Source organism: Delphinapterus leucas, unplaced genomic scaffold (assembly GCF_059928025.1).
Source record: "Delphinapterus leucas isolate spDelLeu-1000000601 "Yukka" unplaced genomic scaffold, BTC_Dleu_Yukka2 spDelLeu_asBTCV2_sq61, whole genome shotgun sequence".
NCBI lineage: Eukaryota > Metazoa > Chordata > Mammalia > Artiodactyla > Monodontidae > Delphinapterus > Delphinapterus leucas.
The window spans coordinates 1591510-1619471 of record NW_028322270.1 but is presented as its reverse complement, the minus strand read 5'-3'; the positions used below and the strand labels follow the sequence as shown (position 1 = coordinate 1619471).

Below are 27962 nucleotides of genomic sequence, written 5' to 3'. Positions count from 1 at the left end.
AGCCTGCGCGTCCAGAGCCTGTGCTCCGCAACGGGAGAGGCCACAACAGTGAGAGGCCCGTGTAGCGCCAAAAAAAACAACTCCGTTTAAATTTAATTTTTCTTGAGGTAACATTGGTTACCGCCTCTCAGCTCGAAATTCACTCTTTTGTTACTTGCTCTGTGGACAGTGCTATGGGTCCTTTAAATAGTTTTTCTTTGGCCACCTCGTGTGATGTTAGGCTTTCCTAACTGATGGCACCTGAGGAAGGTGTTGCTTCGCGATGCCCCGGTGCTTGCTGGGAGGGCTCTTGGTGGCGTCTTCAGCACCCACTCACTCCTGCAGCTCCGAGGGCGTCCTCAGCCCTGCTCCCGGGGCTCACAACTTCTCCGGTAGTCGGCTTCAGCAGTGCGTAGAGAGAGCAGTGGACGACAGCTTCCATCAGCATCTTCTATCAAGCAGTTCTGGAGTAGCGCCTCAGGTGAGAAATCTCCCCGTGCATAGTTTTACTGGAACCCTAGAATGTGGATTTCCAGCAACTTACAGAGGGCATATTTCCAGAAAGTTCCACCACGAGACACCACAGCAGCTTCTTTACCATCCAGTGAGCCACAGTCATGCTCTTTTCAACCGGGTCTGGACCTCAGTCCTGTGGGCAGGGAGGAGGAGGTCTTCTTTTCAACTGGAGGGTTAGCGGCTCTCCTTATTTCTGCTAACTGTGTGTTTTGGCGTTCTCTTTACTTGTCGCTGGCCATTCCTTCCTTACTCTAATCCTCTTTCATAATTAATAGTTTTTTCATTACACTTTCCATGCTCAAATTACTGTTTGTTTTTCTTCTGGTTGGACCCAGAATAATAACTAAATAATCTAATATTAGTGTGTTACTGTTTTATTTTAAAACCCGTTTTTCACATTTTTTTGTTTCTACATCATTATTTTAATGGTTTCATAGTAGTCCATGTAGTAGTAAATACTTCATGCCTATTGTTATACAGTTTATAATATATGTTTTCATTTTCACAATTGTAGACAATGCTTTAGTGAACATGTTGGTACACATCCTTTGCTCCTATCCATAATGATTTTCATTAATTCTCAGTCATTTGGACATTTTAGTCAGAGGCAAATGATGAACACACCACGTAATGTGCTTTATATATTTCCAGGGGAATACTGAACATATTATTTAGTGCCATAGCAAAACATCAGAAAAAAGTGAGGAAATCATGATTTTTATTGTCTTCTGCCAAACTCTCATAGCAAGAATCTGAAAATTTTCTGGTGAAACACAACTGAAACTAGATTTGAGATTGAGCCATTAAATCCCAGTTATCACCAATCACTTCTGGCTGCTTCTGATTAAACACTTTCTTTGTGTTTACGATTGGGGAATCCACCTCATGAAAAGAATGGCAAATGGGAAAGAAGTAAATGATTCAGAATATCTTGGTCGTTCCTGGGAGAGAGTGCTCTGACAAAGCAAACGGTTTACCTGAATGTCTTAAGCAAACTGAGCTTGGCTGATTTCCTGTGCTTACAGAAAAGAACCGCCGTAGCTTCAGCTGGAAACCCTAAGCCAGTGGCTCAGTGGTTGTTGTTTTGACGTGCCTGCATCACAGGTATAAACAATCTGCGATGTGGAGCTAAACATACCTAAACTGCTGAGGATCTTTCAGGTTAATTTAAACCAACAGGGAATGATCCTGACTGGCGACAATAGAAGATTCTCTCCCAGCAGGAAGTGCATGGGGGCATCCCTTCTAGATCAGACATGCTTCAGAGACTGCTTCTGGAAGCGGTCGTCTTAATTGAATGTTTGTGTCTGAATGTTTGTTGCTCACAGATGTTTCTCACCAATACTGTTGAGCCTTTTGGTGGTTTCTAAAAGAGGCTGTGTTAATCTCAGAACAAGGAGATACAACATATATGACGTGTAATCACACTATAATGATAAAAATAGACACATGCCATCATTGTTGTCATGGGCATTATCAACAACAACACAATCACTGTAACTTATTGGGCACCTGTTATTTAGACAACATGTCTCTTGTCCATGGATTAGTGTAGTTAATCCTCACAAAGCTCTTAAGAAGTAAGTACCAATAATATCCCCATTTTACAGATGAAGACACTGAGGAAGAGAAAAGTTAAGAATTTGCCTATGATCAGTTATCCATCTGTTCAGCCAGTGCACAAATTACACTGCCCAACTCCAAGACCAGGTGAGTACCATGGCCTGAGCACCATGCTTTACTGCTTCCCACATATTTAGGAGCTAAAAGAAATCAAGTAGTGGACCTTAAAGAAAATCTTCCTCTACCTTCGTTCAACTCTTTTCGCTTTCATTGTGGTGGAGCCTGTGAGAGACTTAATGTATCATGTAGAATTATCAAGTTAAATGACTGCATTTTTCCCTTAATTGACCATTTTGAATTGAATTGCTTGGATTTATCAGATTTTTTGTAATGCAGTGTGGTCTGCAATAGCTATTACCAGCCTCTTTCCCACCATCACTACACCTGAAAAAATTCAGACATATGACATTCTGTCATGTGCTTATCCAGAATTAATGCACAAAGCTGCAAAAGTAAAAATCTGTGGTTTATGCACAGTTTCTTCCAGGCCAGCTGCTGTGTCTCCCAGTCACCCTAGGGTCTGCAGTTAAGGACCTGCAAGTCTAGAGAAACTGAGAGAGACGTGTTGGCTTGGCCAGTACATCTTGAGCACCTATAAAGTGCAAGGAGCTGGATCACTGTGGTGGACTTGTCGGGGATTTAAAAATAATAAGACAGCCTAGGAGACAGGCTTTGACACCACTGACAAAAATACACTTCAATTACCAGGCAGTGAGAAAAGGAGGGACGTGGGTAGAGGAACATGTCAGCAGGGTGTGTTGTGTGTGGCCCATCTTCAAGCCTCAGTTGAATCCCACTGTTCAAATGTGGGCCACTTGTGGGAAATTCTGTACCATGAGGGTTTTGCTTAATGTTTACAAAGTCTTACAAAAAGATGAATAGGAGACATAGCAGGTGGCAAATCAGAAAGTTGTGTCTTGTAAACAGGGGGAGGTCAATCCAACCTCCAAATCCCAAAATATATCAATATCCCATAATAGAGAATCACTATCAAGGAACTTGCTGTTGGTTTATTAGTGGCAGCATGGCATAAAATCAGGATAATTCAGCGTTTAAAATCCCTACTTTGTTTGAATTCATAACTAGTATAAATACTTCTAAGATTATATACATTTAAATTTTTTCTGCAACAAGTTAGACAGGATCACAAATTCACATGATGCTCAAAAGAACACTCAGAAATATTTAATGAAAACCTTCATTCTAGTGATGAGGAAACTCTAGCTCAAATAAGAAGCAAAAAACCATACTCAAGCAAACAAATCTGTAAAAGAGTTGTAATCAGAAATATCCAGTTGTCCCACCTCCTAATTTTGTGATCCATCTGCTTCACCATCAGTCAAAAAATCTGATTCTTCGAATAAAGAACTTTGGCTTGGCTTTATAGAGTAAGATTAAAAACAAAGAAAAAACCAAACACTTAGGCAAAGGAACAAACAGCCAAAATTAAGTAAATCTGGGATTTTTTTTAAACCAGCGTTGTCTGCATTGTTATTTTGGGCTCAGAGCGATAGCTTGATGCCAAATTTAAATGGAAAGCATTATCTACTCCATATTTATAAATCTTTAGATTCTGCATGTGTCATGAAAAATGTAAGTAAATTTTATAATAGTAAGGTGTGTGGGATTAATTTGTATTCTATGTTGAAAAGCTCCACGGTAGGCAATTAATTCATGAAACACCAGCGATTGCTGCCTTAAGGGCTACATTGCTAGATAAAATTACAGACCTCAAATCTTATTATTACACTGGTATCTATTTTTTGTGTGGTCTAGGGAATATATCATCTTAAATTGAATATTTACCTAATCAGTAGGCTAAGGGTATCTTCTGGGTTCTGCCCCCTTCGACTCTAGAACACATTGTCTAGTTGTGAATATTAATATGCTGCTTATATAGTTAGGTACTACTGCTTACTGTTTTCACTTCATGGCACACTTATTAAATGATACTTGTATGCTATACTAGAATAAACTAGAGGGGATCTAAATGGAGCTTGGTAAAAATTGTATAGCCTTTATATTAAACAATGATAAAGCAAAACAACTAATATAAATAATTTAAAATAACAAGCCATAATAAAGTATAAAGTATTGGGAAAGATCTCATCAGAACTGACTGAATTAAATTCTAAAGGGAGACCTGCAGGCAGAAGGAAGATTATCACAGATGAAAATAAGGACTTTATAAAGAATTATGTATAACAGAAAGGATAAATAAGTGGATAAACCTAAATAAAATCTAACAGCAAAAAAGAGTAATAATAAAATATATCAAAAATTAGAATGCATTAAAACAAAAGGAAGAGGAAAAAGTAGTAAAAGAAATTTAAGATCTCAGCATTGCTTGAGAAGCAGTAAAAGAGCTAATAAGTCATGGTACATGTGTAACTGCTACTTATGTAAAAATAAGAAGCTAATACAAGGGAAAATGGAATTTGAAGAAATCTCAGAGGAAGAAAGAAGAGCAAAAGGAACATAACAAGGTGGGACAAATAGTAAACAAGGAGTAAACGGTCTGTAAGAAAATACATTAACTGTAAATACTGAAATTAAAGGACAAGGATTATTGAAACAAACCAAAAACCTAATTCTATGCCACCTACAAGAGACAAGAGTCAGATTGAAAATGAAAGGATTCAAAAATTATGTCATAACAACAATAAGTAAAATTGAAGAAGATTTGTTAATGTTAACATAGATTTGAAAGCAAAAAGTATCACTGGCGATAAGGCAGGATAATAAAACCCACTGTTACTTTACAAGGAATATAAGTCTAAACTTCAATGCAATATATGAAGGGAAATTCCAAAAATCTAAGTAGAAATAGAAAAATCTAAATTACCTAGATCAGTAACATAGAACCACAACAACAAATCAGCAGATTATAGAAGATCTGAATACCATCATTAAAAACTTTGGCCTAAATTTACATAAAACACTGCACCAACAATGATGGAATATATATATTATGCAGAAATTTTTAGGTGCACATGGCACATTTATAAAATTGACTGTATTCTGGTTATAAAACAAGGCTCTGAATAAGCAAGAAATTTAAACCTATATAACCAATATTTTACCAAACAGTTGGATATTAAAAACATACTTCTGATCATTATGTAGGTCAAAGATAAAGTCGCAATGGGAATTAGAATTTTATTAATTGAATGATAATGAAAATATGCCATAACAAAACCTGTGGGTTGCAAATAAGGCTGTGGTCACAGAGAAGTTTATGTATTCCAATTATACTCTCTAAATGTAAAACGGAAAGGAATAAAGCAACTAGAAGATAACCTATCACCCTGAGCTAGGCAGTTCCTGAACTGTACCTGGTGGGGAAGGCAGGGCAGAACTTCAGGAGTCCAGCTGAGAGCACGGTGAACACCATGTCAGGAGCAGTCTCCAAGAAAGAGAATTTAATGTACAAAGGGATGACTAAAATATATTTAAGAGCTAGCATCCTGACCCCTCTTAAGGATGACTTATGTTGCTGGGGAAAAAATAAGAAGTGCTCGATGTAGAAGGTGAATAGCGTTATAATTCCCAGGAGAATCTTGGTACCAGGACCACACAATGAAGAACTTGGAGTCCCCGTGGCTAATCCAGCAGAGAGAAAAGGAGAAACAGAGATGTGAGAGAAAATAAAGGGAACTCTGGGTGCAATTTGGTGCTGCTGCAGGTCCAAGTCCAGGTATGTGCTCTCTATCTCCATATCTTAAATAAAAGCCACCATGTTCCTCAGTCTTTCAGGTACTTAGAATTTCTCTTTAGAACCTGAAAATGGGGTCAGGTCTCCTGTCTGCATTGCTACAGTACAAAATAGAGGCAGGATGTTTGAAATGGTTCTCCATCTGGCAGAGGAGGCCTTGAAGCTGTGAGCCACTCGCTGCAAACCAGCAGGACGTGAAGGATTCTTGAGCAGATCTGAAGCTACTGGGAGGCCTTTGAGGAGTTAAATCCCATAGTAAATACTGTACCTTCAATGGCCCCTTCTCCCTCTCTGTCCAGCCTTCCTCCACTCCCGTGGGGGCCCAAAGGGGTTAAATGAGCACTCTGATGTAATCAATATAGCAAATTACTGGTATCTTCTATGGATTATTGAGATCATAAATGCCCTATATACAGTATTATGTAGAAAGCAAGAGAGTTGATATAATACTTATATAAAACCGTGAAGGTGGAACTATCGTCCTTGGTCCTTACCATATAAACACACACACATAGACACACACACACTTAATGGAGATTGAAAATTTATTATTTTCCAAACCAATAGATGCACACCTAAATCTCCAATGGTAATGTCTATGATAAGCTTTTTTAGTCAGGGTATCATATGTAGACATAGCAGTTTCAATTCAAAATCAGGCTATCACCTGTTAAATATACAGGAGTCCATGTTTATGTGCCATGATCCATCACTGTTGTGCTAAAGCCATGTAAGCAAATTAAATGGGGATATCTAGGAATCACAGCTACTACATTTTCCATATCTTTGACAGTAATATACATCTCTTCAATAATTCCAGAAATGCAGTATTGCTGTTGATTTCAAGCTTGTTGGAATGGGAGACAAGTTCAGTTCAGTTTCATTTGGCTTTCCTACACAAATTTGAAAAGCAAGACAAGGGGTGTTCTATCACTAACTGTGTTTTTTCCACTTATATATCAGGAATGGGATAAATATCCACAAATTTCATTATGAACCAGTGAGCGCCCTGTGAGTTGGGCTTGGGTCAGAACTCAGTTTATCACCTGACCTCCATATCTCTCATGCTAACAACTTGAGAGGGTATCATTTCTGTTTAATAGATGTTATTGATACCTCAGACCACTTATCTAGATGTTTTTGAAGTGTCTGAATGTTACCCCAGGTCAGTGTCAGATTCAATAATTCAGTTGCTGATTCAAGACTCTTATAAGATACACATATGCATGTGCACGTGCACACACACACACACACACATCCATTCATTCATCTATCTGTCATCTACCTATCTATATCTATAAATATTTTTTGACATAGCATTAAGTGAAAGAAGTGTGAGAACATTTCCCAGTTTGTGGATTTTCAGTTTTCCCTTGTGAAGACTGAGTTGCTATATTTATAGAAGCTTGAGAAGCTGGAGTTACTAGGTCTTAATGATTCATACATTTTATCATAGTAAATATCTTTTAATCCCTGATAGTATTTTTGACTTCTTTTTCTGATATTATTATAACTAAATCCATTTCTTTTTGATCAGTATTCTCCCCTTAGATTCTTTCTGTCACTTATACTGCAGACTTCCTATGTCCTGTTAAATTGGGTATGTGATAAATAAATAATAATAATTGTCTATTTAGCGAAATTAAATCTTACGTTTAATGTATTTATTGTGATTTTAATTAGCCCTTCAAATTCTTGGGTTTCGCATCTGTGGATTCAATCAACTTGGATTGAAATTTCCATTCATTTTACTACTACATTTTATATGAGGGACTTGAGCATCAGCAGATTTTGGTATATGCAGGGGCTCCTGGGACCAATCCCCCTCAGATACCAAGGGATGACTGTAATCTTCTGCTGTTGGATAAGTATTTTATAAATGTCAATTAGATACAGTTGATAATGATGGTGGTTCAGTTCAACTGTATGCTCACTGATTTTCTGTAAGCAGAATCTGTCAATTACTGATAGAGGTCTGTTGAGGTCTCCAACTATAATAATAGAGCTGTTTATTGCATCTTGCCATTCTATCTGTTTTTGCCTCACTTATTTTGGTACTTTGCTGTTATGCACGTACACATTAAGGATTAAGTCTTCTTAGAAAATTGACCCCCTTATCGTTATGTAATGCCTCTCTCTATCCCTGATAATTTTCCTTGTTTGAAGTCTGCTTTGCCTGACATTAATATAGCTACTTCAGCTTTCCCTTCATTAGTGTTAGTGTGGTATAGTTTTCTTCATCACTTTACTTATAATCTATGTCTTTCTTTTTAAAGTGGGTTTCTTGCAGACAACATATAGTCAGTTGTTTTTTTAATCCCCTCTGTCATTTTCTGTTTTTAATTTTTATAGTTGCATTTAATCCATTCACATTTAAAGTGATTATGTGTATAGTTGGATTAATCTCTCCCCTTTCTGTACTGTTCTCTATTCATTGCACTTCTTATTTTTTATTATTCTACCCCTTTTCTGCCTTATCTGGTTTAATTAGGCATTTTATATGATTCTGTTTTCTCTCATTTCTTAACAAATCAGTTATACTTCTTTTTAAAAAATGATTTTAGTGGTTGCCCTCAGGATGGCAACATGTATTTACAACGTGTATTTACAAGTCCACTTCTGAATAGGTCTATATTATTTTATGAGTGTGTAGGTACCTTAAAATATTTCATATTCATCCCTTCTAACATTGATGTCACTCATTTCACTTATCAATAAGCTATACTCATCCAATATATTGTTGCTGTTGTTAGTTTGAACACTTATATATTAAATCAAGTAAGAAAAAGAAAAATAAAAGGGTTTATTTTACCTTTATGTGTTCCCTCTCTAATGCCCTTCATTCCTTTATGTAGATCTCAGTTTCTAACCTGCATCATTTTCTTTCTCTAAAGTTTAAAAAAATTAAACCTCTTTAAACATTTTTTGAAAGGCAGATCTACTGGTGAAAAGTACCTCATTTTTGTTCATTTGAGAAAGTCTTTAATTTCTCCTTCCTTTTTGAGGAACAATTTTCCTTAATACAGAATTCTAGCTTGGTGATTCCTTTATTTCAACATTTTAAATATTTCTCTCCACTCTCTTTTTGCTTGCATTGTTGATGACAAGAAGTCTGCTATAAATCTTATACTTCTTTCTTCATAGGTAAGGTGGTGTTTTTCTGTGTGTGTGTTTCAAGATTTTTTCTTTGATTTTCTGTAGTTTGAACACAACATGCCAGGTGAAAGTTTTTTTTATTATTTATCCCACTTGGACTCCTCTGAGTCCTTGATCTATGGTTTGGTGTCTGTCATTATTTTTGAAAAATTCTTAGCTATTTTCACCTCACAAATTATATCAGTATTGTGAACTGAAATCCCATGTTTTTTATTACCAATTCATACTCTCCTCTAATAAGCCATTCATCATAGAAGACCTGCCACCTTATACTTCCTCTAGATCCACCTCTGCTGAGACCATTGCATCAAAGTGAGAACTAATCTCGAACTGATTTTTCCAATTTTCTCTTTGCACAGTGCTGAGTAGTGGGAACTTTAATTGTAACTGATCAATTTTTGTCTTTTATATAGTGTGCAGAATGTTTATTTGCACAAAACATAAATAACGTGTATATGTATGTGCCTGTGTATGTTATATGTGTGTGTGTGTGTGTGTGTGTGTGTGTGTGTGTGTGTATATATAAATGTTATGATTCCTTGCTCGGAAGGATGGAATCTAGGGCAACAAGAAAAGGGGGAGTGATACATGGTCTTCCTCTTAACTTTACCTTTTTTTCTCTCCTTTTCTTTTTTTACCTAAGTTATTTATTTAATTCATCTCCTGCTACAAGAAAAGTGATGGAAAATCAGTCTACTGGTCATCATTTGATGCAAATAAAGAACATGGGCTTAAGGTCCTATACATTTTACTGGTCCATGTGCAAGAATAGTCCAAATCTGAGCTGTGGTCCATGATGTAGAACAATGGTCCAGGTTTTCTTTATTCATCTTCATTGCAGGTCAGAAGTGGCTTCAAATGAGGGTTATGGAATAAAGAATGGTTACCGTATCTCTAGGAAAAGGGCTTGAACCTGATGCAGAGATGGGGATAGACAAAAACTTGGGTTCTTATGTTTTCTCTGGTGCAAACAGGAAGGCGTTCAGCAAGCTGACTCCCACCCTGGGGAACATGACAAAGTAAATAGGGGCCTTCCAAGTGTGAGCTAAGCCCTCCTTGCTTGAGGCACCTCTAGACATGGGAAGCCCCAGATGTGGTTGGGACATACCTAGAACCCCAGAAGCCCAGAGTCTAGCCACCACTCCATTTTCGACCTGATTCAAAGCTATCATTGCCTCTTTATTATTCTAGAGATTATAAAGAAATTATTATTCCTGATTAAAAACAGAATTATCAAATTTAAAATCATTGTGATAGCAGTAAGCAGCAAGTTATATTCCTTAGAAAATCAATGCAATGAAATACATACTCGGCATACATACATACTCAATTTTTCTCAGAATTCAGAAGAAAATAATAGAAACTAGGTGTGATGAGAAAAGAGTTAAGTGAAAGAAGGTGGAAAATAAAATCCAATCTACAGAAAATTGTAACTTCATGAAACAGTCACTTTTACAAATTACAAGATTTTTTTTAATCCAGAAAGTGACATAGTTATTTATCAGTTACTAGTTTCAGAGTCCTTTCAACATTTCTGAAGACACAAGTCAAGATGAAGCTGATAATTGCCCAACATTTGATCTGATAAAAACATAATGCTGCAAACGAAGGAGAACTTTCCTCTGGTGAATGGTGGACTGAGGGGGGAAAAATGAAGCACGTTTTCACCTCATGGAACTGAGAATGCATGAAGAAACGTTGATAAAATATTTGATTAACATAACCGCAGATGTTCACAAACTGAGTTTTAAATAGATATTTATGGTTTTCCAAAGCAACCGAAGCAGCAGCCCATCTTCATGGGATCAGCTAGTGAGTATCAAAATTATTTAATACACTCTATCCCCTACTGTCAAAAGTGAATACTCTCAAGTGCTTGGCATTCTGTAGAATAGTGGTTAAGGAGAAACTTGAAATGTGTTTTCTCTTGTCCAGCAAGTTAACATTTTCTGTTAGGTTTCTGTTTTCTCTCGAAGGACCTACTCTTCTCTTGATGGTAAGTTATTCTCTTTAAGGACACGCTGTCCCCCCGCCCATCCCCTCAACTACAGTAGTATGCTTTATTCAGAGATTTCTATAGGGCACAGATATCATGATATGATAATGCAAAATACATACGTACATTTTAGTTAGCAGATGGTTGGTCTCCTTATATAGATTTTAAAATACAAATCAAAATAAAATTCAGATGGAATAAGGACTTAAATATGTAGAGCATAAAATTACTGGAATAATACAGGAGATAACAAACTCTGAGCTACACAATAAAAGCAGACATAATGATTTGGTTAAACACCAAAAGCTTCAAAAAGTTTAAACAAATCTCAAAATAGAGAAATAACTTCTGCAATGCAAAATAATCAATATAGGGGGAAGAGATTTCATTAAAAAATAAAGGTAAATATTATATTGAATAAATGCCAGGAAGAAGAAATTCAGGAAAGCAAATGTAAAAAATGTGATAAATACAATGAAATGCTCAAACTAACCAGTGTTCAACAAAACAAAATTTTAAATAAAAATAATATGAATGTTTTGTCTATGTTTAATTCATGAAATTTGTTAAATGTAAACTATTCAAATTGATGGAAATATAAACGTTGGACTAATATTCTGTATTGTTTTGGATTTTGCTTTCTATTTGATGGTAAGATTTAGAGACTATTTCATGTCTGTTTATAGATTTATAACTTTTTCAAAATACCTTCATAGCACATATTCTGGATTCTTCATAATTTATTTGTCATTCTTATGGGGATATCAAGTTGTCCTCACTTGGTTGCTATGCCAGCAATTCTATACGAGAAAACCTTATCCATACAATTTGGTTTCGATGTGTTTTCTTAGCACTCATTAATTCTCCTGAAGAAACCTGCTCCTTTTCCCAAACTTTAATTCAGGAAACACAAGGATAGTCACCTAATTTTAGAACTTTGTTTTGTGTTATTGAGGTCTGTATTGTTAATCTTAGGATCTCACAGTTCTTCCTCAGTTTGGTCATGTTTCCTTATGCTAACAAAATCTTCTTTTGAGAGGTAAAAAAATATTTTTTATTCTTACTGAAGATGCACTTAAAATATTTTTCATTAATTTTTACTTTTGTTGTTGGCACCAAATTACTGAGAAAAGGGCAAAAGAAACAACTTTATTCAGCCATATATAATTACAAATCAGTTTGTTGATATTTAGTAATATTGGTTCTTATTATCCATTATCCTAAATTAAAATTTAGTATATTTACAGACGCTCAGAAACACTAGGAAGTTAAAATTACATATTATTTCTTTGCTCTTGAAATTACATTTGATAAGCTTTTGTATTTTTTTAAGGAACAATCTGTGTCTTCAGCACTTTTTGATGTAGCATTACATTAAGAACATTTTCCATGTTATTAAATATTTTTTGAAAGCATGTTAATACCTACAAAACATTCCATCTTATGCAAGTACCACATAATTTATCTGTGTCTTTATTACTTGATATTAAATGTGTTTCTAATTTCTTCTATCCCCAAACATTCTATAATAAGCATTCTTGCACATTAATCCTTGTTAATTGCTTTATTTCTTTAAAATAATTATTATAATGCTATATAAGTAAAGTATGCTGTGGGCACTCAAAACCATAGAGAAAACAGTACATCTAAATGTATTAGTGTTTAAGAATCATAACATATCGAGGGGGATTTTAAGTGAATGAACCTAGTGATTAATTTTAAGAACATAAAACTTGAGACAACCAGATATTATGTGCTCCCTAATGTGAAGAAATAAGTGTAGCACATCAACTATGAAGAGCTCTTACCAATCAAATCTGAATCAAAACTGTAGTTCCCAATCACTAATTTGTTAAAAAAGAAAAACATGAAAATCGGAGAAGTATGTTAAAAATAAAACAGGAATACACACAGAAAAATGCAAAATTTTGTTAACTCTACAAGGCAAATGACCACCCACAAGGAAGAATAAACTTCATGGAAAAAAGAGAGAGGGACAACGTATAGATTTAAAGACAAGAGAATAATCAACCAAGCTATCAATATTCTGAGCCCTGTTGGGATTCTGATTTCAATAAAACAGCTTTGGAAATAAATTATGATACATCATGCAGATATATACACTGACTAGATATTTTAATATAAAGGGTTTATTGTTAAATTTGTGGGTGGATAGCTGGAAAAGCTTTTGTCTTATTTTGTATTTTTTTAGTCCTTATGCTATTTTTTCCCCGATGAAAAATCCTATGTTTAGGATTTTCATCTATACTATTCAGGGGTTAAAGTAACTCTGAAGTAATCCTAAAGTAACCTTAAAGTAATCGTGTTTTGGGCAGAGCCAAAACACGATTGGACGTATGTTGATAATTATTGATCTTCTCTATATTTCCATATTTTTTGAGAATTTAAAATGCCACAAAAGGGAGCAACAGGAAATGAGTTTACTATTTTGGTGGGGAATAGATAATACAGTCTTGTTATATATATATATGGTTTATCCTGAAGAGCTTTGGGAAAGGAAGTGATATGATGGGATTCACAAGTGAGAGTGCACTCTTATGAACATGGACATGAATTCGTCCAGGAGCAAGGAGACCATTAATACCTTCCTCAATTTCTATAATTCCAGTGCCCTCTCTGTCACACTCTTATGGGCTATAATTTCTCTACAGAATGATAATAGAATGATAAAGAAAATAAGAATGAATTAAAAATGAGATGTGAAAGCCAAAGGGACTCCTTGGTAGAGGCCAAGAAGCCCTCGTTTTGCAACAGGAGTGCAGAGAAAGCCAAACATGAGGCCTGAGATTTATTAGTCTGTGCGACTAACTTCAAAGGAGGTTAAACTTGGCAGATTTGTTATACCAAGGGCATTGCCCCCATTGGGAAAATCTGAAGCTTTAACACACAGAATCTAGACATGCGGATGATTGCTCCTGAAGATTTTGATTCCTCTGACACTTCTGAACCTTCTAAGCCTGCAGAAGTGTTCCATTCCTTTTTGCTAAGAGCAGTCATCTCAATAATCCTGAAAGGCAGCAGATATACCACTCAAGATCTGCCCTCACTTTCCCTCCTGGCCACTTGGCTTATACCTAGGTTTTAAGTCACAATATCAAGCAACTGAGGATGCACTTGGCTTCATAAACAAAGTAGTGTAATTTAAAGATGCTGTAAATCTATCTGACATGTATCAGTAGCCATCTGGGATGGATGAGTGGCACTGTGTTAGAAGATTCTTTATCAGAGGGACTGGAACATAGAATTGGAAAGGGAAGAATTTATTTACCTGAGAATATTCTTTGGAGATAAAGGATTTAGTGTCCGGGAAAGAACCTCAGGAGATTGTACAAACTAATAAGGTGGCTCCCAGTACATGGCATGGTACACACAGTGGCCAAGCTGAGCAAAATTGAAATGCATGAACTGCAATGTCAGATGATGGATAAAGAAATTAAAAAGTTCAGAGAAGTAGACATGCTAGAATGGATGTAATATGTACAGTCAGAAGATAAGCATGATGGTTATGTTCCTTGGGAAGGCCCAAGGACACAAAATTTATCAAGACCATATGAATGGCCTGGTGAGACAGGAAGCAGCATCATTAAAAAGTTCAGGGGCTTCCCTGGTGGCGCGGTAGTTGAGAGTCCGCCTGCCGATGCAAGGGACGCGGGTTCGTGCCCCGGTCTGGGAGGATCCCACATGCCGCGGAGCAGCTGGGCCCGTGAGCCATGGCCGCTGGGCCTGTGTCCGGAGCCTGTGCTCCACAACGGGAGAGGCCACAACAGTGAGAGGCCCGTGTACAGGAAAAAAAAAAAAAAAAATTCAGTAATGTCTCTACTCTTCATTTTAGGGCTGGAGATAGAAAATACTGTTACAGAATTTATCTAGCTGAAAACAATGTCCATGAATGGACTTTAAAATAGTAGAGTCTAGGTGGCAGCAGTTAACTGTCAGTAACCAGGTGGTACTTAACCACATATGTTGTGATCACTAGCAAAGTTGGAGTAATAGCCCTGGGAACCAGATACACAGGGACTTACAAGGATGGTTAATAGAATATGACCTCCCTAGGGGCAAAATAGATTGGTGGCTGACAAAGTCACTACTCAGCTTGAACCAGCAGAAGAAATCAAGGTTTGGTGATTGGGCGTCTGAGGTTAGCCACCCTAATAAATATGTCATGATTCCTTGCATAGGTTTCAGACTGGGGACCATTGTTCAGAATCAGAGCCCACTAAACAGTGGTTCCAAGTGGAACAATTGCAATACCATAGCATGTATACAAAGCAATGATTTGCTGCATTTTTCCTCAAGAAAATTATGGCCATTTACTCATTTGACTATAAATTGGGAGATGGGGATTACTCATTTTTAGCACTGTTGGTATAGGTTATAGGGTTTCTGTGATATTGAAGTACGAATACTTTGAAACATTATTGTGGCCTTCCTATATGTATGGGGGCATATGGGAGACAGGTAGTAAATCACTTACATAGACCACCTGATGGTCATTTCCCTGGGCCCTGAATGTTTAATTGGTATTAACATACTTGGAAGTTAGTACAACTTCCAGATTGGGTCCTTGGTTGTAGATAACTACCAAAATAGGGAAAGCCACATGGAAGCCTCTGAAACTGTTCCTGTCATGAGAAAGTAAGTAAAAATATATAAATAAAAATTGTATCATATATGTATTATATAGAGTTTAGGAGATTTATATCAGCTATGAGTTTCTAAGAGATGCCAAGGATGGTGGTCCTTATCACATCCCCAGTTAAGTTACCTAGCAATGATCTTGCAAAAACCAGATGGATCCTGGAAGGTGACTGTAGACCGCTGCAAGCTCAACCCAGTAGTTGCCCTGATTGAAGTTGCCACGATGGATGTGGTAACTTTGTTAGAACAGATAGAGCCTCAGGTTCTGGTATATGGACATTGTTTTGGCATATGCATTCTTTTCTATTTCAGTAAGAAAAGAGGATCAGGGAGAGTTTTTGCTCACTTCAAATGTGTAATAAACACTTGCAAATTTTGCTGTTGAGCTGTAATTCCTTTTCCTCTGCTATAATGTAGTCCAAAGGGATCTCGGACTATCTAAACATTGCAGAGCGCAGCACATGAATCCATTGCTTTCAGGATAGCATGTTAATCTCTTCAAATAGTTAGTACTATGAAGGCCTTCATGAGACACTGTTTAGAGGATGGAGTGGTCATGATGGCAGAGAGAGAGGCCAACAGCGTGGATTCTCACTAACTAACTAAGGCTAATCTAGCTACTGCTACTGCCAAATGTCCAACCTGTAAGAAAAAGAGACCAAAACCAAGCTCCAAAATTACATAATTTCTTGAGACTTACTATCTACCTGGTAACAAGTTAACTATTTTGAATAGCTTCCATCCTGAGAATATCACTGGTCTTGTCACTAGAATAAATTATTATTATATATTTCTGCCAGTGTATATGGGTTTCAAAAACATTCCTGTTCTGCTAATTGTTTTTCAAAGAAATGAGTTTTATGGAAGGTGTGATGGTTTATTTTATGCCTCAACTTGACTGGGCCACAGGGTGGCCAGATATTTGGTCAAACATTACTCTGGGTGTATCTGTGAGGATGTTTCTTTTTTTGTTTGTTTTTTTCTTTTGAACATCTTTATTGGAGTATAATTGCTTACAAAGGTGTGTTAGTTTCTCCTTTATAACAAAGTGAATCAGCTATACATATACATTTATCCCCATATCTCCTCCTCCTTGAGTCTCCTTCCCACCCTCCCTATCCCAGCCCTCTAGGTGGACACAAAGCACCGAGCTGATGTCCCTGTGCTATGCAGCTGCTTTCCCCACTAGCTATCTATTTTATATTTGGTGGTGTATATATGTCCATGCCACTCTCACTTCGTCCCAGCTTACCCTTTCCCCCTCCCCATGTCCTCAAGTCCATTATCTACGTTTGTGTCTTTATTCCTGTCCTGCCCCTGAGTTCTTCAGAACCATATATTTTTTTAGATTCCATCTAAATGTGTTAGCATATGGTATTTGTTTTTCTCCTTCTGACTTACTTTACTCTGTATGACAGTCTCTAGGTCCATCCACCTCACTACAAACAACTCAATTTTGTTTCTTTTTATGGCTGAATAATATTCCATTGTATATATGTGCCACATCTTTATCCATTCATCTGTCGATGGACACTTAGGTTGCTTCCATGTCCTGGCTATTGTAAATAGAGATGCAATGAACATTGTGGTACATGACTCTTTCTGAATTATGGTTTTCTCAGGGTATATGCCCAGTAGTGGGATTGCTGGGTCGTATGGTAGTTCCATTTTTACTTTTTTAAGGAAGCTCCATATTGTTCCCCATAGTGGCTGTATCAATGTACATTCCCACCAACAGTGCAAGAGGGTTCCCTTTTCTCCACACCCTCTCCAGCATTTATTGTTTGTAGATTTTTTGATGATGGCCATTCTGACCAGTGTGAAGTGATACCTCATTGTAGTTTTGATTTGCATTTCTCTAATGATTAGTGATGTTGAGCATCCTTTCATATGTTTATTGGAAATCTGTATATTTTCTTTGGAGAAATGTCTCTTTAGGTCTTCTTCCCATTTTGGGGTTGGGTTGTTTGTTTAATTGGTATTGAGCTGCATGAGCTGCTTGTAAATTTTGGAGATTACTCCTTTGTCAGTTGCTTCAATTGCACATATTTTCTCCCATTCTCAGGGTTGTCTTTTCATCTTCTTTATGGTTTCTTTTGCTGTGCAAAATATTTTAAGTTTCATTAGGTCCCATTTGTTTATTTTTCTTTTTATTTCCATTACTCTAGGAGGTGGGTCTAAAAGGATCTTGCTGTGATTTATGTCATAGACTGTTCTCCCTATGTTTACCTCTAAGGGTTTTATAGTGTCTGGCCTTACATTTAGGCCTTTAATCCATTTTGAGTTTATTTTTGTGTATGGTTTAAGGTAGTTTTCTAATTTCATTCTTTTACATGTAGCTGTCCAGTTTTCCCAGCACTACTTATTGAAGAGGCTGTCTTTTCTCCGTTGTATATCCTTGCCTCCTTTATCAGAAATAAGGTGACCATATGTGCGTGGGTCACCTCTGGGCTTTCTATCCTGTTCCATTGATCTTGATTTCTGTTTTTGTGCCAGTACCATACTGTCTTGACTACTGTAACTTTGAGTGCAGTCTGAAGAAGGGAGCCTGATTCCTCCAGCTCCATTTTTCTTTCTCAAGGTTGTTTTGGCTCTTTGGGGTCTTTTGTGTTTCCATATAAATTGTGAAATTTTTTGTTCTAGTTCTGTGAAAAACACCATTGGTAGTTTGATAGGGATTGCATTGAATCTGTAGATTGCTTTGGGTAGTAGAGTCATTTTCGCAATGTTGATTCTTCCAATCTAAGAACATGGTTTATCTCTCCAACAGTTTGTATCATCTTTAATTTCTTTCATCAGTGTCTTATAGTTTTCTGCATACAGCTCTTTTGTTTCCTTAGGTAGGTTTTTTCCTAGGTATTTTATTCTTTTTGTTGCAATGGTAAATGGGAGTGTTTCCTTCATTTCACTTTCAGATTTTATATCATTAGTGTATAGGAATGCAAGAGATTTCTGAGCACTAATTTTGTATCCTGCTACTTTACCAAATTCATTGATTAGCTCTAGTAGTTTTCTGGTAGCATCTTTAGGATTCTCTGTGTATAGCATAATGTCATCTGCAAACAGTGACAGTTTTACTGCTTCTTTTCCAATTTGGATTCCTTTTATTTCTTTTTCTTCTTACATTGCTCTGGTGAAAACTTCCAAAACTATGTTGAATAATAGTGGTGAGAGTGGGCAACCTTGTCTTGTTCCTGATCTTAGTGGAAATGATTTCAGTTTTTCACCATTGAGAACGATGTTGGCTGTGGGTTTTTCATATATGGCCTTTATTATGTTGAGGTAGGTTCCCTCTATGCCTACTTTCTGCAGGGTTTTTATCATAAATGGGTGTTGAATTTTGTCAAAGGCTTTTCTGCATCTATTGAGATGATCCTACGGTTTTTCTCCTTCATTTTGTTAATATGATTTATCACATTGATTGATTTGCGTATATTGCAGAATCCTTGCACCCCACTCGATCATGCTTTATGATCCTTTTAATATGCTGTTGGATTCTGATTGCTAGTATTTTGTTGAGGATTTTTGCATCTAAATTTCTTAGTGGTATTGGCCTGTAGTTTTCTTTTTTTGTGAAATCTTTGGTTTTGGTATCAGGGTGATGGTGGCCTCATAGAATGAGTTTAGGAGTGTTCCTCCTTCTGCTATATTTTGGAAGAGTTTGAGAAAGACAGGTGTTAATTCTTCTCTAAATGTTTGATAGAATTCGCCTCTGAAGCCATCTGGTCTTGGGCTTTTGTTTGTTGGAAGATTTTTAATCACAGTTTCAATTTCAGTATTTGTGATTGGTCTATTTATATTTTCTATTTCTTCCTGGTTCAGTCTCGGAAGGTTGTGCTTTTCTAAGAATTTGTCCATTTCTTCCAGGTTGTCCATTTTATTGGCATAGAGTAGCTTCTAGTGATCTCTCATGATCCTTTATATTTCTGCAGTGTCAGTTGTTACTTCTCCTTTTTCATTTCTAATTCTATATTTTGAATCTTTTCCCTTTTTTTCTTCATGAGTCTGGCTATTGTTTATCAATTTTGTTTATCTTCACAAAGAACAAGGTTTTCATTTTATTGATCTTTGCTATTGTTTCCTTCATTTTTTTTTCATTTATTTCTGATTTGATCTTTATGATTTCTTTCCTTCTGCTAACTTTGGGGGTTTTTTTGTTCTTTCTCTAATTTCTTTAGTTGTAAGGTTAGGTTTCTTATTTGAGATGTTTCTTCTTTCTTGTGGTGGGATTGTATCGCTATATACTTCCCTCTTAGAGCTGCTTTTGCTACATCCCATAGGTTTTGGGTCATCGTGTTTTCATTGTCATTTGTTTCTAGGTATTTTTTGATTTCCTTTTTGATTTCTTCAGTGATCTCTTGGTTATTTAGTTGTGTATTGTTTAGCCTCCATGTGTTTGTATTTTTTATAGATTTTTTTTCCTGTGATTGATATCTAGTCTCACAGCATTGTGGTTAGAAAAGATACTTGATATGATTTCAATTTTCTTAAATTTACAAATGCTTGATTTGTGACCCAAGATATCTATCCTGGAGAATGTTCCATGAGCATTTGAGAAGAAAGTGTATTCTGTGGTTTCTGGATGGAATGTCCTATAAATATGAATTAAGTCCATCTTGTTTACTGTATCATTTAAGGCTTGTGTTTCCTTCATTATTTATTTTCATTTTGGATCATCTGTGGGGTGTTAAAGTGCCCTACTATTATTGTGTTACTGTCGATTTTCCCTTTTATGGCTGTTTGCATTTGCCTTATGTATTGAGGTGCTCCTATGTTGGGTGCATAAATATTTACAATTTTTATATCTTCCTGTTAGATTCATCCCTTGCTCATTTGTAGTGTCCTTCGTTCTCTCTTGTAATAGTCTTTATTTTAAAGTCTATTTTGTCTGATATGAGAATTGCTACTCCAGCTTTCTTTTGATTTCCATTTGCATGGAATATCTTTTTCCATCCCCTCACTTTCAGTCTGTATGTGTCCCTCAGTCTGAAGTGGGTCTCTTGTAGACAGCGTATATATGGGTCCTGTTTTTGTATACATTCAGCCAGTCTAAGTCTTTTGGTTGGAGCATCTAAACCATTTACATTTAAGGTAGTTATCGATATGTATGTTCCTATTACCAGTTTCTTAATTGTTTTGGGTTTGTTATTGTAGGTATTTTCCTTCTCTTGTGTTTCTTGCCTAGAGAAGTTCCTTTCACATTTTTTGTAAAGCTGGTTTGTTGTTGCTGGATTCTCTTAGCTTTTGGTTGTCTGTAAAGGTTTTAATTTCTCTATCAAATCTGAATGAGATCCTTGCTGGGTAGAGTAATCTTCATTGTATGTTTTTCCCTTTCATCACTTTAAATGTCATACCACTCCCATCTGGCTTGCAGAGTTTCTGCTGAAAGATCAGCTGTTAACCTTTTGGGGATTCCCTTGTACTTATTTGTTGCTTTTCCCTTCCTGCTTTTAATATATTTTCTTTGTATTTAATTTTTGATAGTTTGATTAATATGTGTCTTGGCGTGTTTCTCTGATAGTATCCTATTGGACTCTCTGTGCTTCCTGGACTTGATTGACTCTCTGTGGAATCAGGAGGTGTTGCTTTCCTGGTATCCTTGTGCGACAGTACCCTAAGGTTTCAGCACTATGAACCAGGGAATCTCACCCCAGTATTCAGCTTCAGTATTCAGTCGCTACTGGGGTTCCACTTGCCCCCTGGTTGATCTCAGTCTCCATTTCAAGTGATATTGTATGACCCAAAGCCCTACTCTGTATCACATTGTTGGTCTTTCTATCCTGGTCAACCCCTACCTTAATCTGGTGTGGTCAGACCCCTATACAAAGATGCTCCTGTCAGGCATGACCTTCCAAAGGATATATCTCCCTGAGAGCAAAGGCAAAGGCCAGACCTCTTTAGGGTAAAGTTAACTTCCCTACAATACAAGTACATTTATCAAAGTCACATTTATGCTATCATTTTAAGGATTTGCAATAGTGATTCCAAAGTTCAGACAACATTGTAAAGTTTCTTGTCCTTTTATTCTGTTGAAATAATGACACCTGCTTACTAGGAATATGAAAAAGCTCCAACCAAGGTGACACTTGGACACAATTTCACTTATATGCCAGCTCTAAGAAGTCACTTGCCTGTTCACTATCCTTAATTTATCACAGAGTTAATGAAATTTTATGCTCTTCTTGTATAATCATTTGTACACCTTCTATGATTAATCTTACACAGTCATTTTTCCACAATAATTTAAACAAAATTTCAGTGTATTTAGCTCATTTTTATTGTATGTGTTCCGTGATATTAGGAAAATGTCACTTAATTTACGAAATTAAATCTAAATATTTTTATTATCCATAAATCTTATATTTATTTAGTATAGGTCTTGCCATCATGGAATGTTTTTCTATTAGAAACTTTGATAAATGTGTTGTAACCATAGGAATGATTTGCAAGACAGCAGGAGTAGTCAATATAGACTAAATTAATGTGTTAGGTTTAGTGTTCACACAGCATGCTTTACTTTAATTGATTACTCTATAGCCAAACTTAAATTACTAGTATCAGTGCTGATAGAAGAAAATGAATATTTAATAAAACACCCTTTGTATCATAGTAGCAGATTAATCTAAGTAAAAAAGCTATCATTTGTAATAAGCTTTTAAGGCTACTTTGATATCTTGAATACATGCAATATTAAAGAGCTTATAAATACAAAGAGCAAGATAAGTTGGGATAATTTAACAAAAAGTCTCTGCAATTAACTGAATTATGATGCATTTGGATTTAAAAATTAAGTAATACACTTACATTGAGAAGAAGTGGCAATACATTTTTTCTAGCTTTGAAATTGCAACAGATTCATTTATCAATAGAATTATATCAACAAAAATAACATAATGAGTAAACGATTAATTTATGAACTTCATAACTAACTCTTAGAGTCATTGATGTTTACATATAGATAATCTTAAGACAAATAATTCATGGATAAAGTACATTTTATTCCCCCATCATCAATCACCATCATTGTCATCGATACAACAGAGTTTTTGGAATAAAACTCAAATGAATAACAATAAGGAATATCACATTACTAAAATGTAAAAAATTATATAACTAAGAAAAACCTTGTAGGTTAATATTGAGAGTAAAAATAGAATAAAATTACAGATAAGGATAAAAGGCAAATTTTATGCATTCTTAAATATATTCTTTAAATCCCAAACATAATTTTGACTATTAAAGTATTTAAATTCCTCAATCTGGAGATGCGTTACAAAAAATAATCCTGTATACACTATAAAATCAGAAGTATATAATACCTTAGTGGTTTATTATGACTGTTGAACTTCAACTGTGTCTTTAGCTCCATGGATTTTATTCCATTGTATGTTAAAATTGAAAATCAGTGATTGCAAGAAAAAAATTAATTCCCGTTTTTTTCCCCATGTTTCTCCCAAAGTGGCTGAAGTAGGAGATGGAAACATTACCATTGAAAAAGAAGGTACAAGAAGAGCCAGATTTATGGGCATGCACCTAGTGCATCCACTCAGACCCAGACAGAAGGACTACACACTTGGTTTAATGCTCTATTGTTGCCATCTTGAAATTCTGAAGAATTTTTGAATAAGGAGCACTGCATTTTCACTTTTCACTGAGTATGCATAGCCATAAATAAAGTCAAACCTGTTGGTGATGTCAATCTGGAAAACTCCTATCTGGGTCAAGGAGAGACTGACTGGGCATGGCTGCCAGGCATGTGCTTAAATGAATACTTGGAGAGACCATATATAAAATAGATAAACAACAAGGATTTACTGTCTAGCATAGGGAAATATATTCAGTATCATATACTAACCTATAATGGAAAAGAACTGAGAAAAAAGAATATATATTAATTTATTCATACAAATGTATAACCGAATCACTTTGCTGTACACCTGAAACTAACACAATATCGTAAATCAAATATACTTCAATTAAAGAAAAGAATACTTGGAGAGAACATGACTATTCTCTGAAACTTGGAATAAGCCTATGACCCTGGGTTTTATTCCTTTCCAGTACAGCTTGTCTGTTCTGAAGAGATTTTGACTGGCAAATAGTGAAGAGACCCTTCTTTACTTGATAAAAGCAAACAAATAAATACCAACAATAACCAAAAAAAAGGAGGATGGGCAATATCAATATTAAAATGGACAAATTCATGATCCACGAAGAATATATATGAATAGCAAACACTTTTAGAATAATGAGAAGATGATTAATATTGGTCTTATAATGTAAGTGGAAATCTTTGACTCATCTCTCAAAATGATTTTAAGCAAGTCCATAGAAAACTTTAAAAATGATAGCGATTTTGAAGAGTATAAGTACAAGTCTGAATTAATAGGTTTATACTGAAATTTAAAATTAGACTAAATAGACATGCAAAGAGCTCCCAAATATCTGAAAAACGTTCAAAATTTATGTTCTCAAAGCAATAAACTTTAATCAGTTATTAAAAATAGAAAAAAAACACAGTTTCTGGCCTCAGTGCAATAACTTGAGAAATTAATAAGCTTAATAACACAATAACAAGTAGGAAATTATAATATAGAACTCATTTAAATAGCTCTAATTACTCTGAAAGAAAGCAAAATTACAATGCCTATTTAGAAATTAAGTACTTACAGAACCAAACATAACAAAGTATATAAAATATACTAAACCTTTACTCAAAGAGAACACGAAAAGCTATAAATCCTTTCATTATTAAGAAGAGAGAGTATATATATATATATAACATAATTATTAAATTTCAGTGGATTTATTGGAAAAATGGACATGAAATTAGATGAAGCTAGAAACAGATAACACTCCATGAGAGCTTAATATATGACCAGACTTTTCTATAAATATTGCTGGAATTATCAATCTCAGTCTTGAATGATACTATTATGAGCCTTATTTCACCTATGAAGAAACTCAGGCACAGAGATGTTAAGTAACTTGCCCAAGTAACTTGCCCAAGGTCACACAGATGTGTAAATGGAAGAGCTAGTTTATGAATAAAGTCAGTGTAGAACCATAACCTGGGCTCTTAACCTCTATGCTCCACCCCTTTGTATAATAAAATAGCTCATACTGACATGATTACTACTCACCAAGCCCTACTCTGAGTGTTTTACATATTTTAATGAAAGACAAAATAGGTCAAAAAAATATGAAATCAAAGTGCATTTGACTGTTATGCTGTACCCACATGGACAGAAATTCTGTTCTTTTTATCTTAATTTCACTCTTTGGGGACATAAACTATTGTTCAATAAGTTTTATTTTAAGCTGTGAAGGACATTTGAGCTGTTCTTTCTGACCCTAGCTGTGTTTGTTTGTTTGTGTTTTGGCAGGTGGGAGAGGGAGATACATTAGGAGTAGATATAAATTAAACCCTCATAGAATCAATGAGAGACAGCAATACTGAAATTATAACAAGGCACATGTCCATGGATGCTGGAAAGCAGAAATTAAGGGTAAGGACATGCAGCAGCTTTATACTATTCAAGATGTCACCAGCAGTCCCTCTGCCAAGATCACAGGTGCCATGCTAGAGCTACCAGGGCAATTACTGCTGTCATGATAGTAATGACACAACAAAACAAAACTCTCCCAATTCTTGAGCCAAATGTCCCACTTTGAAAAGCCACATAGAAAGGGTGAATGTGCATTTGGTTAAGCTTGAGTCACATGTCTGACCATAGCCCGCAAAGAAGGATCTGCCCTCTCTACTTCATATGAGGCACTAAGGTGAGAAATATATAATCGGCATGGGAATCCTCCTCTGTCAGCACCACAAACAGGGTAATAGAGAAGTGTCTGGCAAGCAGGCCATCCTGACAGCACACATACAAAACAAACTCACATTCACATGATTGTTTGCTTCTCTTGCTTTTCCATGAGTTTCACAAAAGTAGAAACTATTCCACAGTTTTCATCATCTGTTACCTAAATCATTTCTTTCTTGAATTTATTAGGCATTTAATATAAGCACTTTGACAGAATTGATGAGTATTTAAAAGAATGAATAAATGAATAATCAAAAGTGTGTTTCTTTCTAGAAGTTTAGAATCTACCTCTACCAAACAAACAAGGCACAACAATTAGAGATACCAAAGCATAACAACATATACAATTTAATACATATCTTCTTTACAACCCATAGTTGACCAGAACAATGTATAGTTTGCCTTGACTGTCATCAAAATTAAGAGAAAAATCTATTCACACTGAAAGACAGCAAAACATGTTAATATATTGCTCATGTGTTGTTTACATCATGAACCATTTCCTGCAAAATGAAGAATGACAAATTGCAACTTACATGACCTTTGAAATACACTATCATATATGGCAAGCCTTCCTTCAAGGATTTTAAATAGTAGGATAAATAGGTTGTCAAAAAAAAAAGCGACCTATAAAACTCATCTAGTTGAGTGGCAGGTTTTTGTATGAACACTTTTTTGAATAAGAATGCTGAGTTTCATATATATATATATATATATATATATATATACATACAAATATATATATATTTGTATATATATACAAAATTTGTATATATATATTTTTTAATGATCATGGGTACTAACTCTAAATCCTTACAGAGAAAAAAACCATGCAGAAAAGATGATCTGTTTTGAAAATGTGAAGTTAGTTCATATCTTGCTTCATGTTGTAAATATATTGAGCTTGAATTTGCACAAGGACTGGATTTGAAAGGAAAAGTTTAAGATTATCATTCCATTTCTTAGAATCAAATCAAGAGAAAAAAATTTTTTCTTTGTACAGTTGGGAGTGGGAGGTGCATGAATGAATTCTTTCTAAATTCCTTTTAAAATAATTTTTCAATAAAATTTATGTAAAATTCACACTCAGGAAAAAAACAGTGAAACTGTGGAAAAATTAAATAAAATGGGAAATATGGAAACCACGATTTCAAAGTTCTTTAGTGACACTGTATAGAAAGTGTATATAAACAAATAATGTGTAATGCTTTGTACTAGTATATAGCTCTAGGAGTATTTTGATCCAAAAAAGTCCTTGTTTTATAGAAATCCATGAAATTTGAGTTCTGCTTTAAGGAATTTACAGTGAAAACCTTGAAATTGCCTTGAGGATGAATTAAATTAATTCATTATGTCAAAATTTGAGGAAGAGATTTCATAAATGGAACAGGAGAATGCACTTTACTTATTTTACTGGCTCAGAAGAACACACATGAATTTTGAAAATTTGAATGACAAGAAAAATTGTTTCTTTGAGAACTCACTTGACATCCTCTTTCTTTTTGATTACTTTGGAGACCTAATATAAATTCACAGACATATTTTCAACCATAAAATCCATCTTTTGATAGATTTCTTAAAGTGGCTTCCAGTTTATAATGAATAATTTGTGCCTTAAAATGTAATGTGTGAAGAGACGGTTTTTGCCCCATGTAGGGCAGTGGAATTTGTTGTTTGGTAGACTTACGGATGAACGGTGCAGAAGGGATGTTCAGAAAGATCTTGAAAGCTGTTGGTTGTCAAGTAAATGCACACGTGGCCTCAACACCAGAGCATCACGTGCCTTGGTGATCCCTGACCCCTGGAACTGGAGCTGGTGTTTCAACCATTTTACTCTAATTCAATATTAATAAATTTCTTCTTCTGTTAGTTTGATTTTTATGGAGTTGTGATTTTTTTTCATGCAGGACAGATTGATCAAGTAGATATGAGAGAAGGGTGGAGTCAAGATGGTGTACTAGGAGGACACAAAATTTGCGCCTCCTCACAACTAGGGCACCTACCAGGCAATGGTGGGTCCACGGACACCTAAGGGGATGGGAGGAACCCCCAGTGACTGGGTAGGATGTGGGGCATGGGGGGAGTGAGGGAGGAGGAGAAGTGGAGGCGAGTCAGGACTGGCCCCCCTGAGGGGTGGCTGGGGGAAGGGAAGGGATCCCATGCCAGAAGGGGGAAATTGGAGGACCACTGGGAGGGAAGAAGATCAAAAGGGAGCATGGCCAGGTTGCCCCTGCCCACCACCTGGGCCCCTCCAGCCACGCAGGTCCTGAAGGAGTGGGAGGGAGGGAAGGGCGATCAAAAGTAAAGGCCAGACCTCTGGGACTGGCACCCCTGAGGGGCGGCTGGTGGAGGGGAGGAGTTCCTACACCCAGTGAGACCCACTCACAGATAGGGGTCCAGCAGCAATGGGGGGAGACCATGGGGGAGGGGCACGAAGGAAGGGAAAGGAACACGGCTGGTGCTTTCCCTGTACACTTAAGCACCAGGAAGCCTGTTG

General features: G+C 36.0%; 2 protein-coding genes across 4 annotated transcripts in view; both read left to right on the top strand.

Moving 5' to 3' along the window:
• Positions 1–27962, top strand: part of LOC149743886 (uncharacterized) — a 151347-nt gene that overhangs the window by 74692 nt on the left and 48693 nt on the right. The window lies entirely within an intron of this gene.
• LOC149743888 (uncharacterized) lies at positions 6–27340 on the top strand. Of its 3 annotated transcripts, XM_089906081.1 has the most exons (4): positions 6–460; positions 2106–2205; positions 5672–5815; positions 23104–27340. In XM_089906081.1, the coding sequence occupies exons 1-3, from the start codon at positions 263–265 to the stop codon at positions 5767–5769; spliced, it is 396 nt and encodes a 131-aa protein (XP_089762207.1). In that variant the 5' UTR covers positions 6–262; the 3' UTR covers positions 5770–5815; positions 23104–27340. The 3 variants fall into 3 exon arrangements, with proteins under 3 accessions (XP_089762207.1, XP_089762206.1, XP_089762208.1); XM_089906080.1 differs by lacking the exon at positions 5672–5815; XM_089906082.1 differs by lacking the exons at positions 5672–5815; positions 23104–27340 and adding an exon at positions 9633–10495.